General features: G+C 44.0%; 1 protein-coding gene across 1 annotated transcript; it reads left to right on the plus strand.

The window, feature by feature from the left end:
- Positions 1 to 1,005: 1,005 nt before the first annotated feature.
- Positions 1,006 to 23,513, plus strand: Mto1 (mitochondrial tRNA translation optimization 1). Its single transcript, XM_038323403.1, has 12 exons — positions 1,006 to 1,299; positions 2,509 to 2,708; positions 2,783 to 2,900; positions 5,308 to 5,597; positions 9,439 to 9,551; positions 9,645 to 9,835; positions 10,153 to 10,283; positions 13,132 to 13,336; positions 13,616 to 13,787; positions 17,619 to 17,737; positions 19,759 to 19,919; positions 21,262 to 23,513. Exons 1-12 carry the CDS (start codon positions 1,086 to 1,088, stop codon positions 21,376 to 21,378), a joined length of 2,031 nt encoding a protein of 676 aa, XP_038179331.1. The 5' UTR covers positions 1,006 to 1,085; the 3' UTR covers positions 21,379 to 23,513.
- Positions 23,514 to 24,641: the final 1,128 nt, after the last annotated feature.

Here is a 24,641-nt window from a genome sequence, read left to right on the forward strand (position 1 = left end):
GATGACTGACCTACACTTGGACAGGTAGAGGTTAGATGGGACTTGTAGACAAAAAGAGCATGAAGAAGTGGAGCACTCTGAGGAGACTCAGAGAAAAGCAAGATAAATTTGCCATGCTGAAAAAAGGTACCGTGAGCCAGGGATGATAATGACCTGGCGTTCTCTAGCACGGTGTCCTGGATACCACAGACCAACCAGAGAAGTGTGTGTGTGTGTGTGTGTGTGTGTGTGTGTTTGTGTGTCTCAGAAGAAGGCTTTAACACTGTCAACTCCAAATGAAGTCCACCTTTCACCTGCTCCCGCTGTTCCTCCACAAATGTAATTTGAATTTATTGTCAAGGCTACCCGAATTTCAGACTGTAGTTTTCACAAAGAAAAATCATAATTGTTAAGTATTTTCTGGCCGATAAACCTTCCCACCGACGCAATAATCCAAATTAGACCAGATCAGACCGAATTAGAAGACGGCCAAGGAAAAAAAAAGAGACCGCCTGTTCCGTCGCTGTGGGCGTGGTCTCGACCTTCCAGGGGGAGAGGTCACCGTTTGGCCCGCTTCCTTGTAGGTGGAGTCTGGACTGCGGTCACTCCCAGGGGAGAGAGCTTGGCATGGAGTTTTGCGCCCAACATTTTAAGATGGATGCCAGGGGACTGGGGTGAAGCCCCCCCCCCCATCTAAACAATTCAGACTCTGTATAAAGGGGTGCCAGGGAGCTGAGGTGATGCTTCCGACCAAACAATAATGTGCCCGCAAATTCAAAGAATATAAGACAAACTGGTCAAACTCATTGTTCGTGAGTGGCAACCTGGCTATAAAGAGTGGCCCACCTGAAGGGTCTAACCTCAACCTTCAAGGCAAGAATCCCCAGCCGGCGCCATAGGAACCGGGCAGGTGGAGAACGCACAAACCCCGCCTGCGCGCGCCACCCCAGGGCCTCAGCGACTCCAACCGCCAATCAGAGGCGACGCTGGGCGCAGACGCGCTGCGCTCTGACGCAGGCGCGCTGCGCTCTGACACAGGGCAAGGTGGCGGCGCCCTGCCGGCTTCCACTCTTTTGGTTGTTTCGGGTTCTCTGTCCGCCCTCGGCATGTTCCTTCTCCGAGACCGTGGCCTCTGGGCCGCGGCGTCCCTCGGCAAACGCCTGCCCTCGTGTCGCCTCCGCAGCGACAGCGCCGCTCCGTGCAGCGCGCACTTCGATGTGGTCGTGATCGGAGGGGGGCACGCGGGCACCGAGGCGGCCGCCGCCGCTGCTCGCTGTGGCTCGCGGACTCTGCTCCTCACACACCGCGTGGACACGATCGGTGAGCAGCCCGTGACCTCGGACGGCCGCGAGGCCAGGGGTGGCGCGCGGCGGGGACTCTGCCTCGGACCGAGCGCGGGCAAGATTGCGGTGGGCGAGAGCGGTGGGTGCGCAGGGTGCGGGAGCGGAGGACTGGAAAGCGCGCTAGGTTGCTGGGTTAACCTTCCCGGATCTTCACCTCAAAGACAGGGTGAGGGAACATTTTCACGCCCGCTCGATTAAGCGACATAGTGCGCTCATCGAGAGCTTGTCAAGCCCTTGTGACAAACGGCGGGCGCTTCTCGGTCGGTTCTGTATTGTCATCCAGACTGTCGTGCCTAAGACTTGCTGATTCGCGGGGTCGCGTACGCGCCACCTCTTTATCTCTTGTCATTTGACGACCATTAGAGTGATCGTGTTTCTTGGCTCTTGCAAGTAGTGTTTCGTTAAACGTAGAAGTTTATTTTTTTTTAATATTTATTTATTTATTATGTATACAATATTTTGTCTGTGTGTATGTCTGCAGGCCAGAAGAGGGCACCAGACCTCATTACAGATGGTTGTGAGCCACCATGTGGTTGCTGGGAATTGAACTCAGGACCTTTGGAAGAGCAGGCAATGCTCTTAACCACTGAGCCATCTCTCCAGCCCAAACGTAGAAGTTTAGCGTAGAAGTTTAAGTGTGTCTTCAGCACAATGCACAGTCGTGGAAAACCTTTATTCCGTCAACTCAGTAATATATGTTTAAGAACATTTCAGAAGCCTGTTAATAATTCTGATAAATGAGTTTAATAAAAGCAGCCCTAGTTTGGAACGAAATGATTGGGGGCTGTTGTTATTTTTTGTGACAGGGTCTCAGTGCCTGACTGGTCTGAATCTTGCTGTGTAAACCAATCTGGCTTGGAACTCCCAGTAATCCATCCATCTCAGCCTCCAGAGTGCTGGGATTTATAGTGTACCCCATCACACCTAGCCAAAATGGTTCTTTTAAGGAAATTTGGTACAGTATCAAGAGTTCCTTGGCTTCCAGGAAGAATGACTGCCTCAGAAGGCTCAGTCCATAGGAACACAGCGGGAATGAGTCACTCATCCTCCGCTACTCCCTCCTCTCTTTGAAGTTAGAAGACAAAGATTTTTCGTTAATGAGTAATTACCTATAGGAGCAACTCTTTATTAAATAATATGTACAAGGTGCTCGTTTGTTTCCCGTGATTGTGTCCTTTCTCTTTAGGTCAGATGTCCTGTAATCCCTCCTTTGGTGGCATTGGAAAGGGGCATTTGATGAGGGAAGTAGATGCCTTGGATGGTTTGTGTTCGCGGATCTGTGACCAGTCTGGTATACATTACAAAATATTAAACCGGCGTAAGGGCCCTGCTGTGTGGGGACTGAGAGCGCAAATTGATCGGAAGCTTTATAAACAGAACATGCAGGTGAGCGGAGGTGAGGACGGGAAGGACTGTGGGTCTCTCCAGCTGCTCTTTGAACTGGCGGTCTCTCTTGACAGAAGGAAATCCTGAATACGCCCCTGCTCACTGTTCAGGAGGGAGCTGTAGAAGATCTAGTTCTTACAGAACCAGAGCCTGGATACGCTGGGAAGTGCCGGGTCAGCGGTGTTATTTTGGGTATGTATCGGCTAATAATGCTCATCCCAGCAAACAGACCCTGTGAGACATGTGCTTTAGAAAAGAGTATGGAAATGTATTTCCTGTGCTGGGAAATTCTTGTTTTCTCTGCCCGGATAAGGAAAATTACGGAAACAGCCCTCTGTCTCTTCATTTTGACCATCATGAGTGTAATGATCCATTTCGGTGAGTCTCAGCCCAATTCAGGGTTCATCAGTACTGTTTTAGCGTAAGACTCCAGAGCCTGCATAGGTTTATCTTTTACCCAGGTTCATCTGTCATAAATTTGTTTCTGTGCTTGTTATTTTATGTGTGACGTGCATGTGTGTGTAAGTTAGAGGACAGCTTTCGAGAGTTGATTCCCTACTCTCAACATGTGGGTACCAGGAATGGAATTCAGGCCACTGGGCTTGGCAGCAAGCTTCTTTACCCACTGAGCCACCTCAACCATGTCCCCTTCTTTTTAATATCCCTCCCACCATATATCCTGGGCTGGGCTCTAACAGTATAGCAGAGAATGGCTTTGAAAAACTTCAGACTCACCTGCCTTTACTGTGGTAGTTTCATGCAGGAAGGAAGGTGACCTTGGTGGGTTGGAGCCAGGGACACCACCTAGTTACACCCCTCACACTGGAGGTTTATTGGAGGGAGGTGCAGAGGCATCCTCTGAGTGAGGGCAGAAGGAAAGAGAGCGAGGGGCGGGAGGAGTTGGCCCTGCACAGGCGCATAAGGAGAGTGCTCTACTTGGTGTCTGCCATAGCTATAGTAACAGCTCGGCTGCTGTTGTTGACGTGTCCTACTAGGTCCCTGAGAGCAGGCCCGTGTTAATGCCTGAATGATAACTCTGCGATTATAGGCATGTGCCGTCACGTCTAAGTCATGTCAAATTACCTTCTCCCCACTGAGCTGTACACCTGGCCCTGCATTCCTATCTTAGTTAGAGTTACTGCTGCTATGATGAGACACCGTGACCAAAGGCAAGCTGGGGAAGAAGCGGTTTATGTGGTTTAGCTTTCATGTTCATAGGCAGTCATTGATGGAAGTCAGGACAGGAACTCAAACAGGGTGAGTGAGAACTTGCAAGCAGGAGCTGATGCAGAGACCATGGAAGGGTGCTGATTACTCCCTTTTCCCTGGGGTTTGCTCAGCCTGCTTTTTATGGCAGGGGGGCGGGGAGCACTGTTCACAATGGGCTGGGCCCTCCCACTTTATTCACCAATTGAGAAAATGCTCTACAGGCCTGTTTTATACATTTTTTTTATGCCTTTAAGTTTCTGACAGTTTCAGAAAGATGAAGAAATCATGTTATATTTAACCAGAAGTCTAAAATCAGCTAATTTTCTCTTTTTTAATTTTATGTGTATGGATGATTGTCTCCATGTATTTGTGTACAATGTGTGCATGCCTGATTCCTGCAAAAGCCAGAAGAGGGCAATTGATCCCCTAGAATTGGAGTTATGGACAGTTGTGAACTTCCATGAGTGTCCTGGGAATTAAATCTAGTTCTTTTGCAAGAGCAACCATTGCTCTTAACTGCTGACCCATCTTTCCAGCCAATAATTTCCTAAGTGAACCTTCATAATTAAACACTGTGCCCATGTGATCTTAGGAACATGCATTTACTGCTTTTGGGGTGTTGTTTTTTGGTTGGTTGGGTGTCTGTTGTTGTTGTTGGTTGTTTGTTTGGTTTTGGTTTTTCGAGACAGGGTTTCTCTATGTAGCCCTGACTGTCCTGGAACTTGCTCTGTAGACCAGGCTAGGCTCCAACTTGCCGAGATACTCTTGCCTCTGCCTCCCAAATGTTTGGCAAAGATGTGCACTACCACTGCCAAGCTGATTTTAGGAATATGTGAATTGGTAATATATTATGTTTTCCCTACCACACTTCTTAAATTCTTGAGATTCATTACATGTATTTTGTGTGTGTGTGTGTGTGTGTGTGTGTGTGTGTGTGTGTGTGCGCGCGTGTGCGCGCACGCGCCCAGGTATGTATACATGTGCATAGTGGCCAGAGGTCAGCGCTAAGTGTCTTCCACACATTTATTTTTCTGTTTGTTGAGACACATGTCTGGCACAGTCATGGGAGTCAGAGAGCAGCTTGTAGGAGTCAGCTATCTCCTTCCACCACGTGAGTTCCCGGGATCAAGCTCAGGTCATCAGGCTTCATGGCAAGTGTTTTTTTGTCTGATGAGCCATCTTGCCAAGCTCCTGCATTGCTTACTTTTGGAAGCAAGTGTCTCTCACTGATCCTGGAACTCACTGATCCTGGAACTCACTGACTCAGCTAGCGTGGCTGAACTGTCTCACATTTCTAGAGGCAAGAAGTTTTTCTGTAATTCTGATAGAAAGTATTCAGATCTGTTTTGTTCCAGTAGTTTACTGGTTTTGTTGTTTTCTGATCATTTAGCAGATGGAAGTACAGTTTATGCAGAGAGTGTAATTCTGACAACGGGGACATTTCTGAGAGGCATGGTCATAATTGGATTGGAGATGCATCCTGCAGGACGTTTGGGGGATCAACCCTCAATTGGGTTGGCTCAGACTCTGGAGAAGTTGGGATTTGTGGTAGGAAGACTGAAGACTGGGACTCCACCCCGACTTGCCAAAGATTCCATTAATTTCAGCATTCTAAACAAGCACACACCCGATAATCCATCCATCCCATTCAGCTTTCTCAATGAAACAGTGTGGATCAAGGTAAGATGATTTATGACGACCCAGTTTGATAGCTGATGCTGGCTATTGATAGCAGAGGTATCCTAACCATCAATCTTCATTTGCTTTTATTTATTTATTTACTTATTTATTTTGGGTTTCTGAGAAAGTGTAGTTTTGGAACTTGTCCTGGAACTCACTCAGTAGACCACGTTGGCCTCAAACTCACAGGGATCCACCTGCCTCTGCCTCCTGAGTGCTGGGATTAAAGGCGTGCACCACCACCCAGCTTCTTTTGCTTTTTTTTTTTTTTTAATTTCATTTTGTTTTTATTTATGTGTATGTATCAGTGTGAGGTATGTATTGCCTGCGGAGACCAGAACAAAGTATTGGAACCCCTTGGAACTAGAATTACAAGAGATTGTAATTCTGGGTGCTAGGAACTGAACTCTGAGCCTCTAGAAGAGCAGCAAGCATTCTTAACTACCGAGTCATCTCTCCTGCACCTCCTATTTTTCCTCTTTTATGTGTATGAATGTTTTGTCTTTATTTATGCCTGTGCCCATGTGAATGTCTGGTACCCAAGGAGATTAGCAGAAGATGTTGGATTCCACAGATCTATAATTACAGAGTTTTGAGCTACTGCATGGGTGCTGGATATTAAACCATGTCCGTTGGAAAACAACTGTTCTTAACTACTGAACCAGTCCCATCTTTCCTCCGTCCCTCCCTCCCTCCCTCCCTCTCCCTCTCCTTCTCCCTCTCCCTCTCCCTCTCTCTCTCTCTCAGCTGGGTTTCTTTGTGGAGCCTTGACTGTCCTAGACTAGCCTGACCCAAAACTCACAGAGATCTGCCTGCCTCTCAAGTGCTACCACTGCCCAGTACAGCTGGCATTCTTAACTACTGGACCATCCCTCCAGTCCCCCACATCTTTCTCTCTCTTTTTTGTTCTGATTTGTTTTTGAGACAGGGTTGGTTTCTCACAATATATGTGATCTAGAACTCACTGTAGCCTGTGCTGGCCTTAGAATTTGTGACAGTCCTACTTACCACGCACAACTTCTTCTGGTGGCAGTTTATATCACTATTGCTTAGAGTTTAAAAGAATCTTTAAAAATTTTAGCTAAGGCCAGTGAGGTGGCTCCACAGATAAAAGTCCCTGGAAACCTCATAAAGGTGGTGAGAGAGAACTGACTCCAGAAAGCTGTTCTGTAATGTGCACCTGAGTGCAGCAGCGTGTGTACCCACGCATACACATCATGCACACATAGCAATGAATAAAAATGAAAAAAATGAAAGCATTAGCTGAATAGCAGTTGGGTTTTTTTCTGTACATTCTTGTGTCTTTACTTCTACATAACTTTCTTTGTGTGCTGCCTTGGTTACTTTTCTATTGCTGTGGTAAGATATGATCAAGGCACCTACAGAAGAGTTCATTGGGAGTTTACAGGTTCAGAAGGTGAGTCTGTGACCACCACAGCAGGGAGCATGGCAGCAGATGTGGTGCTGGACAGGTTAGAGCCTGAGGCAGAGAGAGAGAAAGCTAGCTGGGAATGGCCCTAGTCTTGAAACCTCAAGCCCACCCCAGTGACACACCTCCTTCAACAAGGCCATACTTCCTAATCCTTCCCAAACAGTCCCAACAACTGGTGACCAAGTTTTCAAATATATGGCCCTGTGGGGATCGTTGTCATAGAAATCACCACATACACTAACATTTTTGAAACAATTTCAGATTTACAAAATAGAAAAACTCGCGGGGCAGTGCTAGCGCACACCTTTAATCCCAGCACTCAGGAGGCAGAGGCAGGTGGATCTCTGTGAGTTTGATGTCAGCCTGGTCTACAAGAGCTAGTTCCAGGCTAGGCTCTAAAACTACAGCAAAACCCTGTCTCAGAAAACCAAAAAAAGAAAAAAAGAAAAAAGAAAAACTGAGACTAGGGCTAGGGAGATGACTCAGCAGGTAGAGGTTCTGCCGCCGAGCCTGGAGACCTGGACTCAGTCCTCAGGACACACATGGTGGAGAGACAGACCCACTCCCGAGAGATGTTCTCTGACCTCCACACATGCTGTGACATGCATTTATGCACACATATACACATGTAAGCACATGTACAAAAATGTAATAAAATACAACAAGACTGTCAAGCTGCCTTTAATTCCAGCACTTGGGAGGCACAGGCAGGCAGATCTCTTTGAATTCCAGGACACCCAGAGTTGTTAACACAGAGAAACCCATCTTGGGGAGGGCGGGGGGGGGGGGGGGGGCAACAAGGCTGTTATAAAAACTTCTTTTTTTATTTAAAAAAAATAGACTTATTTTTATTTTAAGTGTATCAGCTTTGCCTAAATATATATGTTTGAAAGCTACTCATGGTCAGTATGCCATATGACCTCCCCATAAAGTTGTGCGTGTATATGTGCATATTTATTGTATAGTACGGTAAGACACATTTTGCTTTATGGAGCACTCAACAGTAAATGGCAGAGATTGTGAGCCTTTCTCTCTAAAGAAGTCAGTGTAAACCTCAACTAAACAGACATCTTTTTTTTTTTTTTTTTTTTTTTTTTTTTTTTTTTTTTTTTTTTTTGGTTTTTCGAGACAGGGTTTCTCTGTGGCTTTGGAGCCTGTCCTGGAACTAGCTCTTGTAGACCAGGCTGGTCTCGAACTCACAGAGATCCGCCTGCCTCTGCCTCCCGAGTGCTGGGATTACTAAACAGACATCTTTTACAGATGCAGAGCAGCGTTGAGATGGAGGAATGAGCCAGCACTGTTCTCTGATAGGCGGCCCCGGCAGGGTCTCCCCATTTCCCCAGTGTTGTCCAAAGTCATCCTCAACCCCATCCGGCTTTGTACAGTTGGTTTTGTTTGTTTGTTTTGATGTTGATTTGTAAATTTCTTTGTACTTGTTTGCATGTTACGCGTGCTCATGGAAGTCAGATGACAACTTTTAGGATTTGGTTCTGTCCTGCCACGTGGGTCCTAGAGATTGCAGTCAGATGAGCAGGCCTGGCAGCAAGTGCCTTAACCTGCTGGTCCATCTAGATGGCCCAACACTTTCTGCATTGTGTTTTTGTTTTTTTGGGTTGTTCTTGCTTGTTTGTTTTTTTTTTGTTTTTTTTTTTTTTTTTTTTTTGGGGGTGTTCAAGACAGGGTTTCTCTGTCCTGGAACTAGCTCTTGTAGACCAGGCTGGCCTCAAACTCATAGAGATCCGCCTGTCTTTGCCTCCTGGGTGCTGGGTCAAAGGTGTGCTACCATTTTCTGGCAGCACCCCTAGTGTTTATGTATAAAAGAAGTTAAGTCATCCCCCCCTCCCCAGAACTTAGCATAATCTAGATTTGTCTTTTCCTCTACCTTCTTTCCTAGAAACTGATAATTAGATTTAGAAACTTGCTTAAATTTAGGTTCAACAACAGCATAAGTTGTGCTTATTTTTGGCAGGAATATTTAGTTATGCACAAATTTAATGTGTGCTAAAGTAAGTCAGTATTATGTAGGTTTTATTTGAATAAGAGGCAAATTAGTAAGTAAAGCAAATAGCTAGGCAGTAGTGGTGCTCACCTTTAATCCCAGCACTCTGGAGGCAGAGGCAGGCGGATCTCTGTAAGTTTGAGGCCAGCCTGGTCTAAAGAGTATGTTCCAGGACAGGCTCCAAAGCCACAGAGAAACCCTGTCTTGAAAAACCAAAGAAAAAAGAAAAAAAGAAAAAGAAGCAGCAGCAAATTAATGTTATATGCCAGCCATGGTGCCCCACATGCAATCACAGCTGTCAGGAAGTAGGTAGAAGCTTCTCTGCACGGAGTGTTCAAGGCCAGTCTAGGTAGAGACCCTGTCTCAGACAGGCAGTGAAATCTGTGTTGTATGTGGTTTCTGTTTTCTAGCCAGAAGATCAACTGCCATGTTACTTGACTCACACCAACCCCAGAGTGGATGAGATTGTCCTTGAGAACCTGCACCTGAATAGTCACGTTAAGGAAACTACAAGAGGACCCCGGTAAGGCCTAGAAGGGGTGCTTAGTCTCTTTAAGGAATGAGGTAAGCTTTTTTTGTCATTGAATTTACTTTAAATTTCATTGTCTTATTCTAGATACTGTCCCTCCATTGAATCTAAGGTTTTACGTTTTCCAAACCGTGTACATCAGGTTTGGTTGGAACCGGAAGGAATGGATTCTGACCTTATCTACCCTCAAGGGTTATCTGTTACACTGCCAGCTGAGTTACAAGAGAAAATGATAGCATGCATCAGAGGCCTGGAGAAAGCCAGAATGGTTCATCCAGGTAAAGAAGGTCACAGGTCTACTTCAGTAAGCAGTGAGGTGGTCTTCCATTGTTGCTTAGTGGTCCATAAAATAAGCCCAAGCTGGACATGGTGACACACATCTGTAATCCTAACACTAACACTTGGGAAGCTAAAACAGGAAGGTTCCTTCAAGTTTGAGGCTTTGTGTGGCTACATAGCAAGACCCCCTGTCAAAGTCTGTATTAATAGATGAAACCCGGCGTGTATACATTTCCCATAGTCTGATAGACTTTGTAGTTCCTCTGGGAGGCAGTGCAGCGATTTGACTTACCTTGTGCACTTGTTCTTTGTCCAGGCTATGGTGTTCAGTATGATTATTTAGATCCCCGCCAGATCAGTCCTTCTCTCGAGACACATTTGGTTCAGCAGTTGTTCTTTGCTGGGCAGATAAATGGAACCACTGGCTATGAGGAAGCTGCAGCTCAGGTAAGATTTGTTTTGTTTTGCTTTGCTTAAGACAAGGTCTCTCTAGGTTGTCTTAGCTGTCCTTAAACTCACTATGTAGACCAGGCTGGCTTCAAACTCACAGAGATTCATCTGCTGCTGCTTCCCAAGTGCTAGGATTAAAGGTGTGCTCTACCATGTCAAGCTCCAGGTAAGAATTTATTCATGGGGCTAGAGAGATGGCTTAGAGGTTAAGAGCACTAGCTGCTCTTCCAGAGATTTTGAGTTCAATTCCCAGCAACCACTTCGTGGCTCACAGCCATCTATAATGAGATCTAGTGCCCTCTTCTAGCATACAGGCAGAACACTGTATACATAAGACATAAATAAATCCTTTAAAAAGAAAGAATTTATTCAGCTGTTGCTATAAACCAAAAGAGACCATTTCATTATACAGATCTTGGATACAACAGTATCTCAGGCTAAGTGGAATATAGCTGTTTATTGTAGTGAGGAGCTGTGGGCAGGCCTGCTTTTCATCCCTCCCGGCTCCTGCATGGTTAGCTTTACACCCGAAATAACAACACAAAAATTGTATTCTTTTAAACACTGCCTGGCTCATTAGTTTCAGCCTCTTACTCACATCTTGACTAACCCATATCTAACAATCTGTGTAACACCATGAATGGTGTCTTACCAGAAAAGTTTCAGCATGTCTGCACCTGGTGGCTGGCTCCATCGCATCTGGCTCTCAGAGAGGAGAGGCATGGCATCTGTCCCAGAGAGGAGAGGCGGGGCAATTGTCTGAGCCATCTACCTCACTTCCTTTTTCCTGTTCTGTCTACTCCACCTATCTTAAAGTTTATAGCTGCTATATATAATATACTTGTTTTGTTTTGAAATAGGGTCTTGCTATGAAGCCCAGGCTGATCTTTTATTTTATTTTTTCAAATAGAGACTCATAAGCCCAGATTGGCCTCAGACTTGCTGTGTATCCAAGGCTGGCCTTGAAAGTCCAGTCCCCTCTCACTTTGCAAGTGCTGAGATTACAGGTCTGCTTTGCCTCCCTAGTGTTGGGACTGCAGACGTGTGTCATGGTGCCCAGCATGTCGGGCATCATTTTGAAAGCATGTACAGTTAGTTTCTGAGTCCCTAGATCTGCTAGGATATTGAGAGGAAAAAATGATGGAATTGCTTCTAAAGTGTGAAAAAAAGAACATTTAATTCTTTTAAGATTTCTGAAAATTATGTTGTTGTTGTTGTTGTTGTTGTTACTATTTTGTCTTTCTGTGTTCTGTATGTGTGCACACTGTGCATCTTGAGGCCAGAAATCAGCATTAGATATCTTTCTCACTTATTCTTCACCTTTTTTTTATGTATATGAGTGTTGTGTGTGCGTGTATGTCTGTGTACCATGTGTGTGCCTAGTATCTATGGGGGCAGAAGAGGGCATTAGGTCCCGTGAACCTAGAATGCAAATGATTGGCACCACCATGTGGGTGCTAGGAATCAAATTCAGGGCCTGTGGAAGAGCAGCCTTAACTGCTGAGCCATTTCTCTAGCTCTGTGTTTTGTTTTGCTTTGTTTTTCCTATTATTATGTATGGGAAGGGGATGTGTGCACACAACTGAGATGCCAGAGAATGCCAGAAGAGGGATTCTCTGGGGCTGGAGTTGTTATAGGTGGTTGTCAGCTGCCCAACATGGGTTCAGTAAACCAAACTTGAGTCTTCTAGTCCTCTGCAAGAGCAGTATACACTTTTTTTTTTTTTTTTTTTGGCTTGTTTTTGTTTTGAGGCAGGGTTTCATGGTAACTTTGGAGCCTGTCCTGGAACTAGCTCTTGTAGACCACAGTATACACTCTTAACATCTTGACCCAATCCCTCCACCTTATTTTTTGAAACAGAATCTCTCATTGCACTCACCAGTTAGGTTAAATGGACTAACCAGTGAGTCTCTTCCTTCTTAGAGCTGAGATCACAGGTCTGTTCCACTCTGCTTGGCCTTTTCATGAGACTGTTGGGTATCAAATTGAGGCCCTTATGCTTCAGAGGTAGGCGTTTTATGAAATCTTTCCAACCTTCTGTAATATTCTTTACATAATATTCTTGGTCACTGTTCTATTGCTGTGAAGAGATACCATGTCCACAGCATCTTATAAAAGAAAGCATTTAATCTGGGCTGATTTGCAGTTTCAAAGGCTTAGTCTATTCTCATCATGGGGGAGAACATAGTGGCATACGGGCAGACAGTGCTAGAGAAATAGCTGAGTTCTATAATTGGATCCACAGGCAGCAGGAAGAGCGAGATACTGGGCTTGCTTTGGCTTTTGAAACCTCCAGCCCATCCCCAGTGACACACCTCCTACAACCTTCTAAGCCACAACCTTCTAATCTTTCTCCCTGATGACTAAGCATTCAGCCTCAGGGGGGATTTACTCAAACCATCACACAGGGGTGAATTCTATCTTTTGTGTGTTTGTACATATAAAGAAGCTAGAAAAGTCTCACAAATAGGTTTATAAAGATATCCACCCCAAACTCCCAATCCTCTGCAGAATGAATCCTAGCATTCTAATGTGTGTTCCATTTCTGAATGTGGATCACATTTATGTTCCTTATGAGCCTGCTTTCTTCCTACCCTGTGTGTTTATTTTGATTTTTTTGAAACAGGTTTCTCTGTGTAGCCCTGGCTGTCCTGAAACTCAATTTATAGACCAAGCTGACCTCTAACTCAGATCCACCTGCCTCTGTGTCCAGAGTTCTGGGATTAAAGGTGTGCACCCCTGCTGACCGGCTCTTCCTTCCCTGTGTGTGTGGTTTTTTTCCAGGTTGTGTGCAGCCATTTGTTCAGTTCATAATGGCCTCTTAAACATTTCAGTCCTCTTATAGGGTGTGATAGCTGGAATCAACGCCAGTCTTCGGGTCAGTCGAAAACCACCCTTTATTGTAAGTCGTACAGAAGGCTACATAGGAGTCTTAATTGATGACCTCACCACACTGGGCACCAGCGAACCATACCGCATGTTTACCAGCAGGGTAGAGTTCCGTTTGTCACTACGCCCAGATAATGCTGACATGCGTCTCACGTTCCGAGGTAACTTTACCAAATCCTGTAAGGTATTGCACTGCTTTTTGAGGGTTTTTGTTGGCTTGTGTAGTTGTTTTAAGGCAGGATCTCTTACAGTATAGCTGCTCTACATCCTGCCTTGGGAAGGGGAAGTTGGGGTGAAGGGCTGTTGACAGTGTCTCGCGTGTAGCTATCTTTGAATTACTGTAGTCTCCCTCCCTTGCCTCTAAGTGATCTTGTAATGGATGTGTGCTGCCGCCCTGCATTCTGTTGTTCTTTAAAACTTCTTCCCTCTTCCTTACCTAGCCCATAAGGACGCTGGCTGTGTGTCCCCACAGCGATATGAAAGAGCTTCCTGGATGAAGTCTTCTTTGGAAGAAGGCATGTCTGTGTTGAAATCCATTGAGTTTTCAAGCTCCAAGTGGAAAAAATTAATTCCACAAGCTCCTATAAGTATTAATAGAAGCCCTCCTGTCAGGTATGGTTTTCTTAGTTTTTACAGAAAAATGAGATTTCAGAGACACATCATATACAGGCCCCATCCCTACACATTTTAAATGAATACAGCTTGCTCTTAGCTTCTCAGCAACTTTAGTATAATTCATCTACTTATTCAATATATATCAATATGTGAGCGTGTTGACATTAATCTCAGCAATTAGGAGGTGGAGACGGGATCAGGAGTTTCAGATCAGTCTAAACTGGGCTCTGTAAGACCCTGTCTTCAAAAATAAATTTTAAAAGAATAGTAAAATTTGTATGCCTGGGCTTGTAACTTATGTGTAGACTGCATGCTTAGCATGAGCAAGGCCTTACTTAGATTCAGTCCCCAGAGTCTCTGCCTCCCAAGTGCTTGGCTAAAAGCATGTATCACCATAGCTAGTGAAATTTTTTTCTTAATAAAATATATTCATGTATGATTACAAGTTATTTTTTACGTATAGGTGTTTTGCCTACATGTATATATGTGCACCATATGCATGTCTGGTGCCCAGGGAACCAGAAGAGGGCATCAGGTCCCATGAGCTGGAGTTACAAATGGTTATGGGCTGCCCTGTCGATTCTGGGAATCAAACCCAGCCCTCTGGAATAGCAGTCAGTGTTCTTAACCCCTGAGCCATCTCTTCAGTTCTTAACTTTTTGTATATGGATAATGTCTTTGTGGTGCCCATCTTTTGTTGTTCTTCCTCAGTTTTAGAAGCTCCAGACCAAAAACTAGAAGGATCCATTTTCTTGGCTAGGTTCAAACCAATTAGAGTGGTCCCATCTAATACATGGGCTATAGTAAGGAAAATCATTTAATTAAAAAAAAATACATTGCTGGGCAGTGGTGGCGCATGCCTGTAATCCCAGCACTCAGGAGGCAGAGGCAGGTGGATCTCTGAGAGTTCGAGGTCAACCTGGTCTACAGAGTGACTTCCAGGACAGCCAAATCTTCACAGAGAAATCATGTCTCGGAAAGAAAAAAGAAACTAACTAAAAAACAAAACAAAACAAAACCCATAATATTATAAATCCCTTCTTGTTTTTTTCATTGTATTATATATTCTAAGTTCTTTTGTGTTGTTGTTTTTTGTTTTTCAAGACAGGGTTTCTCTGTGTAACAGCCCTAGCTGTCCTGGAACTAGCTCTTGTAGACCAGGGTGACCTCAAACTCACAGAGATCATGCCTGTTTCTACCTCCCAAGTGCTGTAATTCATGGCATGTGCCACCACCACCCGGCATGTTCTAAGTTCTTATTTGTATTTATTATAAATTTTTTGAAATACCATGCCTTCTGAGATTTTCTTTCCCTCAGTTTATTACATGGCCTCTGAGACTAAAGGGCGTTCATAGAGGAGCGCTTTTGTTACAGGAACAAGGGGCGTGTGTTTGTGTTATGTAGTCCACGTCAGCCTTAAACTTGCTCGAAAGCTGAGGTAGCTTAGGATAAATAAACTTGCACCCTGATCATCCTTCCCCACACTCAAGTGCTAGGGCAAAAATAAATTCTGGGGACCTTGAATAACACAAAATGTGTGTGTTCACCATTGTTTTTTGTTTTTTCTCCACTTGAAAAAAATGTGCTTTAGATAGGAGAGGGAGCCAGCAGAGCACAAATCAGTAATCCTCTGTACTTTAGAGGTGCATTGTGCATATCATGATGGCACCGATCCCTCCCTCTTGTGACACTTGCTTTCTGTGACGGCTCTTATGGATGTTGTGTGCTCCCAGTTTTTGTTGTGTTTAGTTTGATTTTGAGAGTGGGTGGCCCAAACTTTCTTCGTGACTGACAATTAATTTAAGCTCTTGGCCCTTTCATGGTAGATAGACTCCTAGTGGCCTCTTTTATGAGGGCACTAGTCCTTATGGCTGGCCTCACCTCTTTAAAATATAATAGGATATTAGTTATTAGGCTCCAAATTACAAATTTGGAAACACCACATTGTCACCATTGAAGTCAATATCTGTTTACTAGCTCTATTAATCAATTTTGTGTTATAATAAAATAACTGAGGCTGCATATTTTATTTGATTTATTTATTGGTTTTTCTTTTGGGGGGTTTTGTTGGTTTTTTTTTTGTTTTGTTTTGGTTTGGTTTGGTTTTTGGTTTTTTTTTTTTTTTTTTTTTTTTGGTTTTTTGGTTTTTTGGTTTTTCGAGACAGGGTTTCCCTGTAGTTTCTAGAGCCTGTCCTGGAACTAGCTCTTGTAGACCAGGCTGGCCTCAAACTCAGAGATCCGCCTGCCTCTGCCTCCCGAGTGCTGGGATTAAAGGCGTGTGCCACCACCACCCGGCTATTTATTGGTTTTTCGAGACAGGGTTTCTCTGTAGCTTTGGAGCTTGTACTGGAACTAGCTCTTGTAGACCAGGCTGGCCTCAAACTCAGAGATCTGCCTGCCTCTGCCTCCCAAGTGCTGGGATTAAAGGCATGCGCCACCACCGCCTGGCGCATATTTTATTTTTTAAAAAGTTTTTATCTGGCTACAAATTTGGAAGCTGAAACTCTAAGGTTAGGCAGCTCCCTCTCTTTGAACTCTGCTGATGCTTTTTTAGGGTATTATAACCCATCAGATCGATTCACGGTGGCATTTAATTTGAATGTAACCCATGAGGGCCTAGAGAGGTATCTCTGGTTAAAAGCGTGTGCTGCTCTTCAGAGACCGTATAGAGAGATAGGAAGCCGGAATCTAGAGAACTCACTAACGTGAACACTGACTTCAGAATAGAGTGTTGACCTCTTTGAAGAGCAGAGACCTAGTTACTGTGGTCACTGTCCTTCCTTGGGTGTGTCTCAGCAATGTGACATAGAGACTACACTTCCAGAGCCTCTGAGGGACACCAATCATATCTGAACCCTAGCTGCAGAAGGATGGCTCATTCATAGTATACTAACCAAGACTGCATAGACGTGAAACACTTTCCTCATCCTCCAGATGGATGTGATGAAGCCCTGGTTAGCAGAGGATATTCTTTGTAAGCAGAGAGAGGGAGAGAGAGCGCGTGCGCGAGCACGCACGAGTGCCTCTTAAAACCTTAATAACATTGTAATTGTAATGTAGTCAGGAAGTCGGGAAATCAATACTTTTGGATGGGGTTTTAAGCTGGGATTTCATGTAACCCAAGCTGTCCTCAAACTTTCTGGGTAACAAAGGCTGGCCTGATAATTCCAGTGCTCCTGCCTCTGCCTCTCAAGTGCTAGGATTATAGACATGTGTTACCCAGGTCCAGAGAGAATCAATTATTCCTTTTTGTTGTTGTTGTTTTGTTAGTTTGTTGGGTTTTTTTTTTTTATGTGCATTGCTGTGAGCATGTCAAATCTCATGGAACTGGAGTTATAGACAGTTGTGAGCTGCCATGTGGGTGCTGGGAATTGAACCCAAGCAGCCAGTGTTCCTAAACACTGAACCATCTCTCCAGCCCCAATTGTTCTTTTTCTTTCTTTCTTCCTTCCTTTCTTCCTTCCTTCCTTCCTTCCTTCCTTTCTTTCTTTCTTTCTTTCTTTCTTTCTCTTTTTTATAACCCATTTTACAGATGCTACGTTCTTTATTTTATTTTGCATCAGGGTCGTAGCCCTGACTGGTTAAGTAAACTAAGCTGGTCTTGAACTCCTTCTTGAAGATCCTTCTACCTCTGCCTCCTGAGTGTTAGGATTAAAAGTGTTCACTACCATGACTGACCTGGTGCTACTATATTTGCTCACTATACATGGAAAAAATTAAAAATCTCATTTAATTATTCTAATATTTGATATTGCGCCAAGGAATTTTGTTCTTAGTTTGCCTTATAGGGTATAAATCCTTATGTTGATAAAGTCTTTGCATGGCAGTGCTCTAGATGTTCTTAAGTATGAAGGAGTTGACATGGAGTTGCTGGCCAGTGCTGTTCCCGAGCCCCTGAAGAAGTATACCGCCCACAGAGAGCTGGCTAGAAGACTGAAGATAGAAGGTAACGGGGAGTTGTTTTCCTCCAGTGCTTGTATTCTCTTCTCTGCGTGTGCAGATTATGAATCAGCAGTAGACCTATGGAACTACTTGCTGAATATAGTGATGCATGCCTGAGGGTAACGCTGGCTTTAGGTTTCAGCAGGTTTGCCCTCCGTAGATACTAAGCAATGTAAAGGGCACAGAACAGGATGATTATAGGAATGGTAGGAAAATCTGATTGATAGTGCTGTTCATACAGGAAAAGACCTTTACTCTTTGGGGAACCACCAGGGTGGTAAGAATGGTGCATTCCATGCAGGGTTGGTGTTCTCTTTCAATTCCACAGAGGTCTATCAGCTTACCATGTTTTGGCTGTGTGTGTAGAATGGCCATATGTTAACTGCCATTGCATTGTGTAATGTTATAAAAGGCTATCAATGAAAAGAAACCTATCAGAAATTCTAGAAACATTTTTCCAAATGACCCATTATTAAAAAATTAAATTTGATTAAAAAGTATCCCTGATGGGGCTGGAAAGATGGCTCAGTGGTTAAGAGCACATGCTGCTCTTCCAGAGGACTAGAGTTTATTCAGTTCCCAGCAGCCACATCACGCCTGTAACTTCAGCTCCGAGGGATCCACAGGCACCTGCACTCACGCACACACACAACAGGCGCATGGTTAAAAATAACTTGTGAAATCTTAGAAAACAAAACTTGTCACCCCGTACTAATGACAACCTACAGGAAGAGTACAGACTTTATTTCGCCATTATGACTTCTCTACTAAAGAGCTTCGTTAGATATTTAGGCTGTAGCACTGGAAACAGCTGCTTAGATTACTTTTTTTTTTAACTCAGTGCACAGCTTTACCTTGTCCAGTAAATACTAGGTTCCAGTTAGCATAGTCCAGAAGCATTTATCATTAACTTGTTTCAGCCATGACATAGCTGTTCTTTCTCTGTGAAAACCAGTACTTAAAAAATTCCAGCACCCACTTGAGGTTTAGAAGAAACCACTTTGGATTAAAGTACAACATATATGGGTAATTTTCAAGTTGCCACTTTAATATCCCAACCTTACAAGTTTCTTTTAATCTTTTTCATTTTTCATTTTATTTTTATTTATATTTTATGTTTGCTTCTGTGTGTGTGTATGCACATGTATGTAGGTGCTCATGGAGGGCAGAAGAGGGTGTTGGATCCTCTAGAACTGGAGTTACAGACTTCAGATCGAGCATGATACGAGTGCTGGAAACCAAAGGACCTTTTATAAGAGCAGCAAGCGCTCTTCGCCACTCTCCAGTGATTCGTTTGTTTGTTTGAGACATGGTCGCATGTAGCACAGGCCACCCCAAACTCCTAAGCAGCTGAGGATGACCATGAGCTCTTAGATCTCCTAAGTGCCAGGATTGCCATTGTATGCCACTCACTGTACCTGGCTTTGTGCAGTGCTGGAAGATGATGGTTGATACCAGTTGTCAGATTGGTAGGATTTAGAGTCACCCAAGGACACAAGCATGCCAGACAAGCCCTCTGCCAACTGAGCTACATGCCAGCCCCTAGACAAAATTCTTGAGGGCAGAAGTCGGTGTCACGTTGTATTATCTTTCTTGTTTTGCAATTTATATCTGAGAGATTAAAATAAATGTGCCCATGGCTATATGTAAGATTTTAGCTATCCATGTATTAACATAGTTACTCTCTTGTTGCTGTGACAGAGTACCTGGCAAGAAGCCACTCACTCAAGGGCTGGAAAGATGGCTCAGTATTTAAGAGCACTGACTGCTCTTCCAGAGGATCCAGGTTCAATTCCCAGCACCCTCATGGCAGATCACAACTATCTGTAACTCCAGTTCCAGGACTTCTGACACCTCCATACATGCAGGCAAAACACCAAATAATATAAAATAATTATCTGCCCTACCTGTCTCAGAGTATCAAGAGTATTGAATGAGGTGATGCATGCTGAAGCTGTTTGTAAATAGTCAAGGGCTGTACAAACACAGTTATGTATCATAATAGAATTCTCATTTTTTTACCAGCTACTTATGAGTCAGTATTGTTGTATCAACTACAAGAAATAAAGGAGGTTCAGCGAGATGAAGCTTTCCAACTGCCACAAGACTTAGATTATCTAACAATCAAGGATGTGTCGTTGTCCCAAGAAGTTCGAGAGAAGCTACACTTGAGTCGCCCACAGACAGTAAGCAAACAAGCAATGGGGGAAAACAAGTTAGAAGCTAAGCCAGAAAGGACTTAGAATGGTCACATGAGTGATCTTGAGAAACCTAATCTTGGGGCTGGAGTGCTGGCTCTAGAGCTAAGAGTCCTTGCTGCTTTGCAAAGGACCCTGGTTTGGTTTTCTATGGTGGCTCCCAAGTGACTCCAGTTCCAGGGAATTTGATGCCCCCTTCTGACCTCTGAGGGCACTGCACGTACATGGTGTACTTATGTACATTCAAAAACACTCATGATCTGGGCAGTGGTAGTGCGCACACCTTTAATCCCAGCACTTGGGAGGCAGAGGCAGGCGGATCTCTGTGAGCTTGAAGCCACCCTGGTCTACAGAGTGAGTTTTAGGACTGGCTCAAAAAGAAAACAAAAAAACACTCATGCACATTACAATAACCTAGAAAGAAAATTTTTCTTTAAGAATAAATGTTTTTTATTCTAACCCTGTGCTAAAGCATTGGTACACACCCTCTTATTGTACAGCCACTGAGGCAAAGCAGTGTAATGTAAGCATGTTTTCTCATCTAAAACAAAAGCGAAGAAACAAAACTGATTCCTTCCCTCACTCCAGTGATTATGAAAAGACAATAACTAAGCCACAGGGGACTTTGTGCTCTCTCCTCCCCTCCTCCCCTTCCTCACTCCATCATGAGATTTTGCCTGGCTTGAACTTAGGCAAGCCTTGTCTGTTGTGTTCTGAAAACACTGCTTCCTTTAAGTAATCCACTCTTAGCATCTTTCCATCCCCTCTTCCTCCACGATCCCTGAGCTTGGAGGGAAGAGTGTTGGTACAGATGTCTCGTTTAGGACTGAGTACTCCAAAGTCTTGTATTTTTTGCATGTTGACCAGTTGTGAATCTGTGTTAATTGCCATCTTTACCACATTATTTTCTTTCTTAAAAAAACGGGGAGGGAAGAGTGTTGTATATGTATGTTTTCCCTACATGTGCCTATGTATAGTACATGCATGTCTGGTGCCTGTGGAGGTCAGAAGAGAGCATTAGATTCAGGTTCCCTGGAACTGGAGTTATAGATGGTTGAGTCAGTCACCTTGTGGTGCTAGGAGTGGAACTAGTTGAACTAATGTAGTCCTGGCTCTGTAGACCAGCTGGCCTAGAACTCAGAAAATCACCTGCCTCTACCTCCCGAGCACTGGGATTAAAGGCTTTCTAATGGCCACCATTACCCAGCTCTCAGATAATTTTTAATAGCTGGTATGATGGCACCTGCCTGTAGTCCTATCAACGTGGGAAATTTGATGTGTTTTTATGTGCCATAGCTCACTTTGGTTCTTTCATCATTTTAATTCCTAGATTGGGGCTGCTAGTCGTATACCTGGAGTGACACCAGCTGCCATCGTCAATCTGCTCAGATTTGTGAAGACCGCTCAGCAGAGACAGGCAGCAGTGAAGGAACACCAAACCAATTAGTGCTTATGTGATACAAAGAAACTTCCAGACAGAGAATTGTAACTTCCATTTCATAGAGGACTTTTAGAAAGAGGGTTTAGAGAGTATAAAAGGAGATAAAAATAATACCTGTGAGAATAGGGTTGTTAGATTATTTTAGATTTGTCCTTATAAGACAAAGGTTACAGTTGTACTTTTTTTTATGTATGTAGGCAAAATACTTCAAAACATCAGTAGGTCATGTAGCATTCATCAAAGGGTAATAATTAAGCCAAAACTAAACCTGAAACTGAGTGTTGGTACAGATTTTAAGTAATCCCATCTGTTAAAAGGTTGAAGTTGGGCTGAGCAGTGGTGATGCACACCTTTAATCCCAGAACTCGGGACGCAGAGAAACCCTGTCTCCACAGACCTGGTCTTTAAGAGCCACTTCCAGAGCCTATGCCCCTTGGCCTGCCCACTTCTGTCAGTTATGCAGAAGCGCTTTTTCTGATACTCTGAAGCACTTCCATTCCTGCCTTCTCTCTTTTAGTCAAGTGCTATGTCTCCCTCTCTTTCCAGCTCCCTCTTCCTGGCAATAAAGCTGTCCTGGAGCTCTAGAAACAAAAAGTGTTCAGGGGCCGGAGAGATAACCCAGAGTCTTTCTTCACCTGCAGAAGACCTGAGTTTGGTTCCCAGCACCCACATCAGCCTGATGCCTGGAACTGCAGTCCAAGGGGTCTCTTCTGGCCTACACTAGTGCCCAGACCTCCTTTGTGCCCCTCCACAAATAAAATCTTTGAGGGGAAGCTTGCTCTTTTCCAGTCCCAGGCTCTTCAGGAACCTCCAGTTACTGGGTAGACATTGCCAAGCCTAAGAACCATACAAATATAATCAGCCCAGAAATTGCATAAAGAAACCCAACTATAAAGATAAAATCTCAGGGGGGCGGGGGTTGGCTGCAAATGCCTGATGAGCATGTTATTTTCTCAAGAAAGTCTGAGGCCATCCAGAGACTGCAGAAGACGACAAGCAGTGCCCATTTGAGTGGACATGCTGAGGGTATCAAGACCCTAGTGAAGGCCTGTCTGCCAGTATGGAGACTGATGAGTTTGTGTGATAACCCTATCCCCCATATTGTGTGCAGGTGGCTAGTCTACTGTCCTATGATGTTTTTACAGGTAAACTTAAGATGGGGAAAAAATTTTCAGTTTGTAGATTTTTCTACTCTTAGGCCCATATGTAAAGTTAATTGGGTATTTTTTACCCATAAAGCACACCAGACCACAGGCTTAGCCTTGTCTGCTTACTGTGGTTAGCAAACGGTGGTTCAATCCTAAACTAGGATGAGAAATGAAGACTGAACTCTGGGCAATGGTGGCACATACCTTTAATCCCAGCACTGGAAAGCAGAAGAAGATGGATCTCTGTGAGTTCAAGGCCAGCCTGGTCTACAGAACGGGTTCCAGGATAGCCAAATCTACACAGAGAAACCTGTTTGGAAAAACTCTAAAAAAAGAAATATAAAGACTACAAAACCACCCCAATTCACTCAAGTTGTTTTTTCCTCTTTTGAGAACAGTTTTCAGCTGGTGTGCTATTACAGCATTATACATGTCATCCTAATACTGGGAAAGGCAGGGGAGAACAGGAGAAATGGGTCAGCAGGTAAGTGCAGTGACTGCTTTTTCAGAGGACAAGGGATTAAGACGGGATCCAACACCTGGCCTTCATGGCCATGTGATACACAGGCATACATGTAGGCCAAACACCCATATGCATACTTTTCAATTTTAGTTTGACAGAGGTAGCAGGAAGCTCAGAAATTCAAAGTTATCGTCAGTTTGAGGCTAATCTGGACTACATGAGACTCTGCCTCAGGGGTGTGGGTGGGTGAGGGCTGGATGCCCATGCAGTTTCTAATTCTGGAATTAATTGTGTAGGTTAAAAGCTGACCCAGAACATTTAAATCTTAGATTTCAGTACTTTGGAAATTTTCAGTAGTCATTAGTTTTGAACATTAGTGAAAGTACTATAAAACAAACACAAACGTATTTTGTAAGCTGGTTAAAGGAGGTTAAAGGTGGTCATATATTTCATAGAATAAAAATGTTTGCTGATCCAACTGACCTGGCCATGATTTAACATTAATAAAGCAATCTGTAATTACTGATGAATCGTGTCTAGTAATGCCATATCCTTTCTTTACTGGTACAAGGATAGTATGTGCTGCACTGGGGTGACCAATGTGGGTTCCTTGACTAGCCTTTATGGGTAAACGGGATGACTGTAACTCAATGGGCCAGAGTGTTCTGTTTGGTTTCTTTTGTGGGTGGGGGAGGGGGTGGTGAGACAGGGTTTCTCTGTAGCTTTGGAGCCTGTCCTGGAACTAGCTCTTGTAGACCAGGTTGGCCTCGAACTCACAGAGATCCACCTGTATCTGCCTCCCGAGTGCTGGGATTAAAGGCGTGTGCCACCCACTGCCTGGCCCTGTTTTGTTTCTTTAATGCTAGCCGGGTGGTTAGCCTACCTAGGGAGAAGCCCCGTGTTTACTTAGGCTTCTGCTAGAACTTAAGTGTTCCAAGGCCTCTAGTCACTTTGGCCCTATATCTAAGGTCTGATTATGGGGGAGGCAATCAAATATTTTGTAGTTCATTTTCTTAGATTTGCTTCTTCATCTAGTTTTAGTCTTTCCAGGTCAGGTCAGGGTCTATTGATTTAAAAACTATTTTTATGTGCATTGGTGTGTCTGTATGAATGTGTGAACATGCCAGATCCCCTGAAACTGGAGTTACAGTTGTGAACTTCTGTGTGGGTAGTGGGAATTGAACCCAGGTCCTCTGGAAGAGCAGCCGCTGTTCTTAAGTGCTGAGTCATCTCTTCAACCCTGATACCTTTCGAGATGTAGCTTTTATTTTAATCAATACCATGTGTGTATACAAATACAAAGAATACATACTTTAGCCAGGCATGGTATGTGACAGCATTTGACAATTGAGCATAACTTGAACTGTATAGTGAAAATTTTAAAAAAAAGTGTAGTGTACACCTATAATTCCAAGACTTGAGAGACAGGAGGATTGCTCAAATTGGAGGCAGAGAACACAGCAAAACAAAGCCAGGCTAGCCTGTAATGCCGGTGTTGGGGAGGCAGAGACAAGAGGAAAGCCACAAATGTCTACCTAGTACCTAGGAAGGTCCATACAAGCCAGAGCCACATAGCAATATGTAATCAAAAGTAGGAGTGTGAAGTAGGGAGAGATGGCTCAGAGCAGTTAAAATCACTCACTACTCTTTCCAGAGGA

This window comes from Arvicola amphibius, chromosome 3 (assembly GCF_903992535.2).
Source record: "Arvicola amphibius chromosome 3, mArvAmp1.2, whole genome shotgun sequence".
In the NCBI taxonomy this organism is placed as follows: Eukaryota; Metazoa; Chordata; class Mammalia; order Rodentia; family Cricetidae; genus Arvicola; species Arvicola amphibius.

What these genes read in the sequence shown, in the direction of transcription:
- Mto1 (XM_038323403.1), top strand. Translation starts at nt 1,086, where the DNA reads ATGTTCCTTCTCCGAGACCGTGGCCTCTGGGCCGCGGCGTCCCTCGGC. An exon ending in ATGAAACAGTGTGGATCAAG is followed by an intron (nt 5,598 to 9,438) that starts GTAAGATGATTT and finishes TCTGTTTTCTAG; the next exon opens with CCAGAAGATCAACTGCCATG. An exon ending in AATAGAAGCCCTCCTGTCAG is followed by an intron (nt 13,788 to 17,618) that starts GTATGGTTTTCT and finishes TTTGCATGGCAG; the next exon opens with TGCTCTAGATGTTCTTAAGT.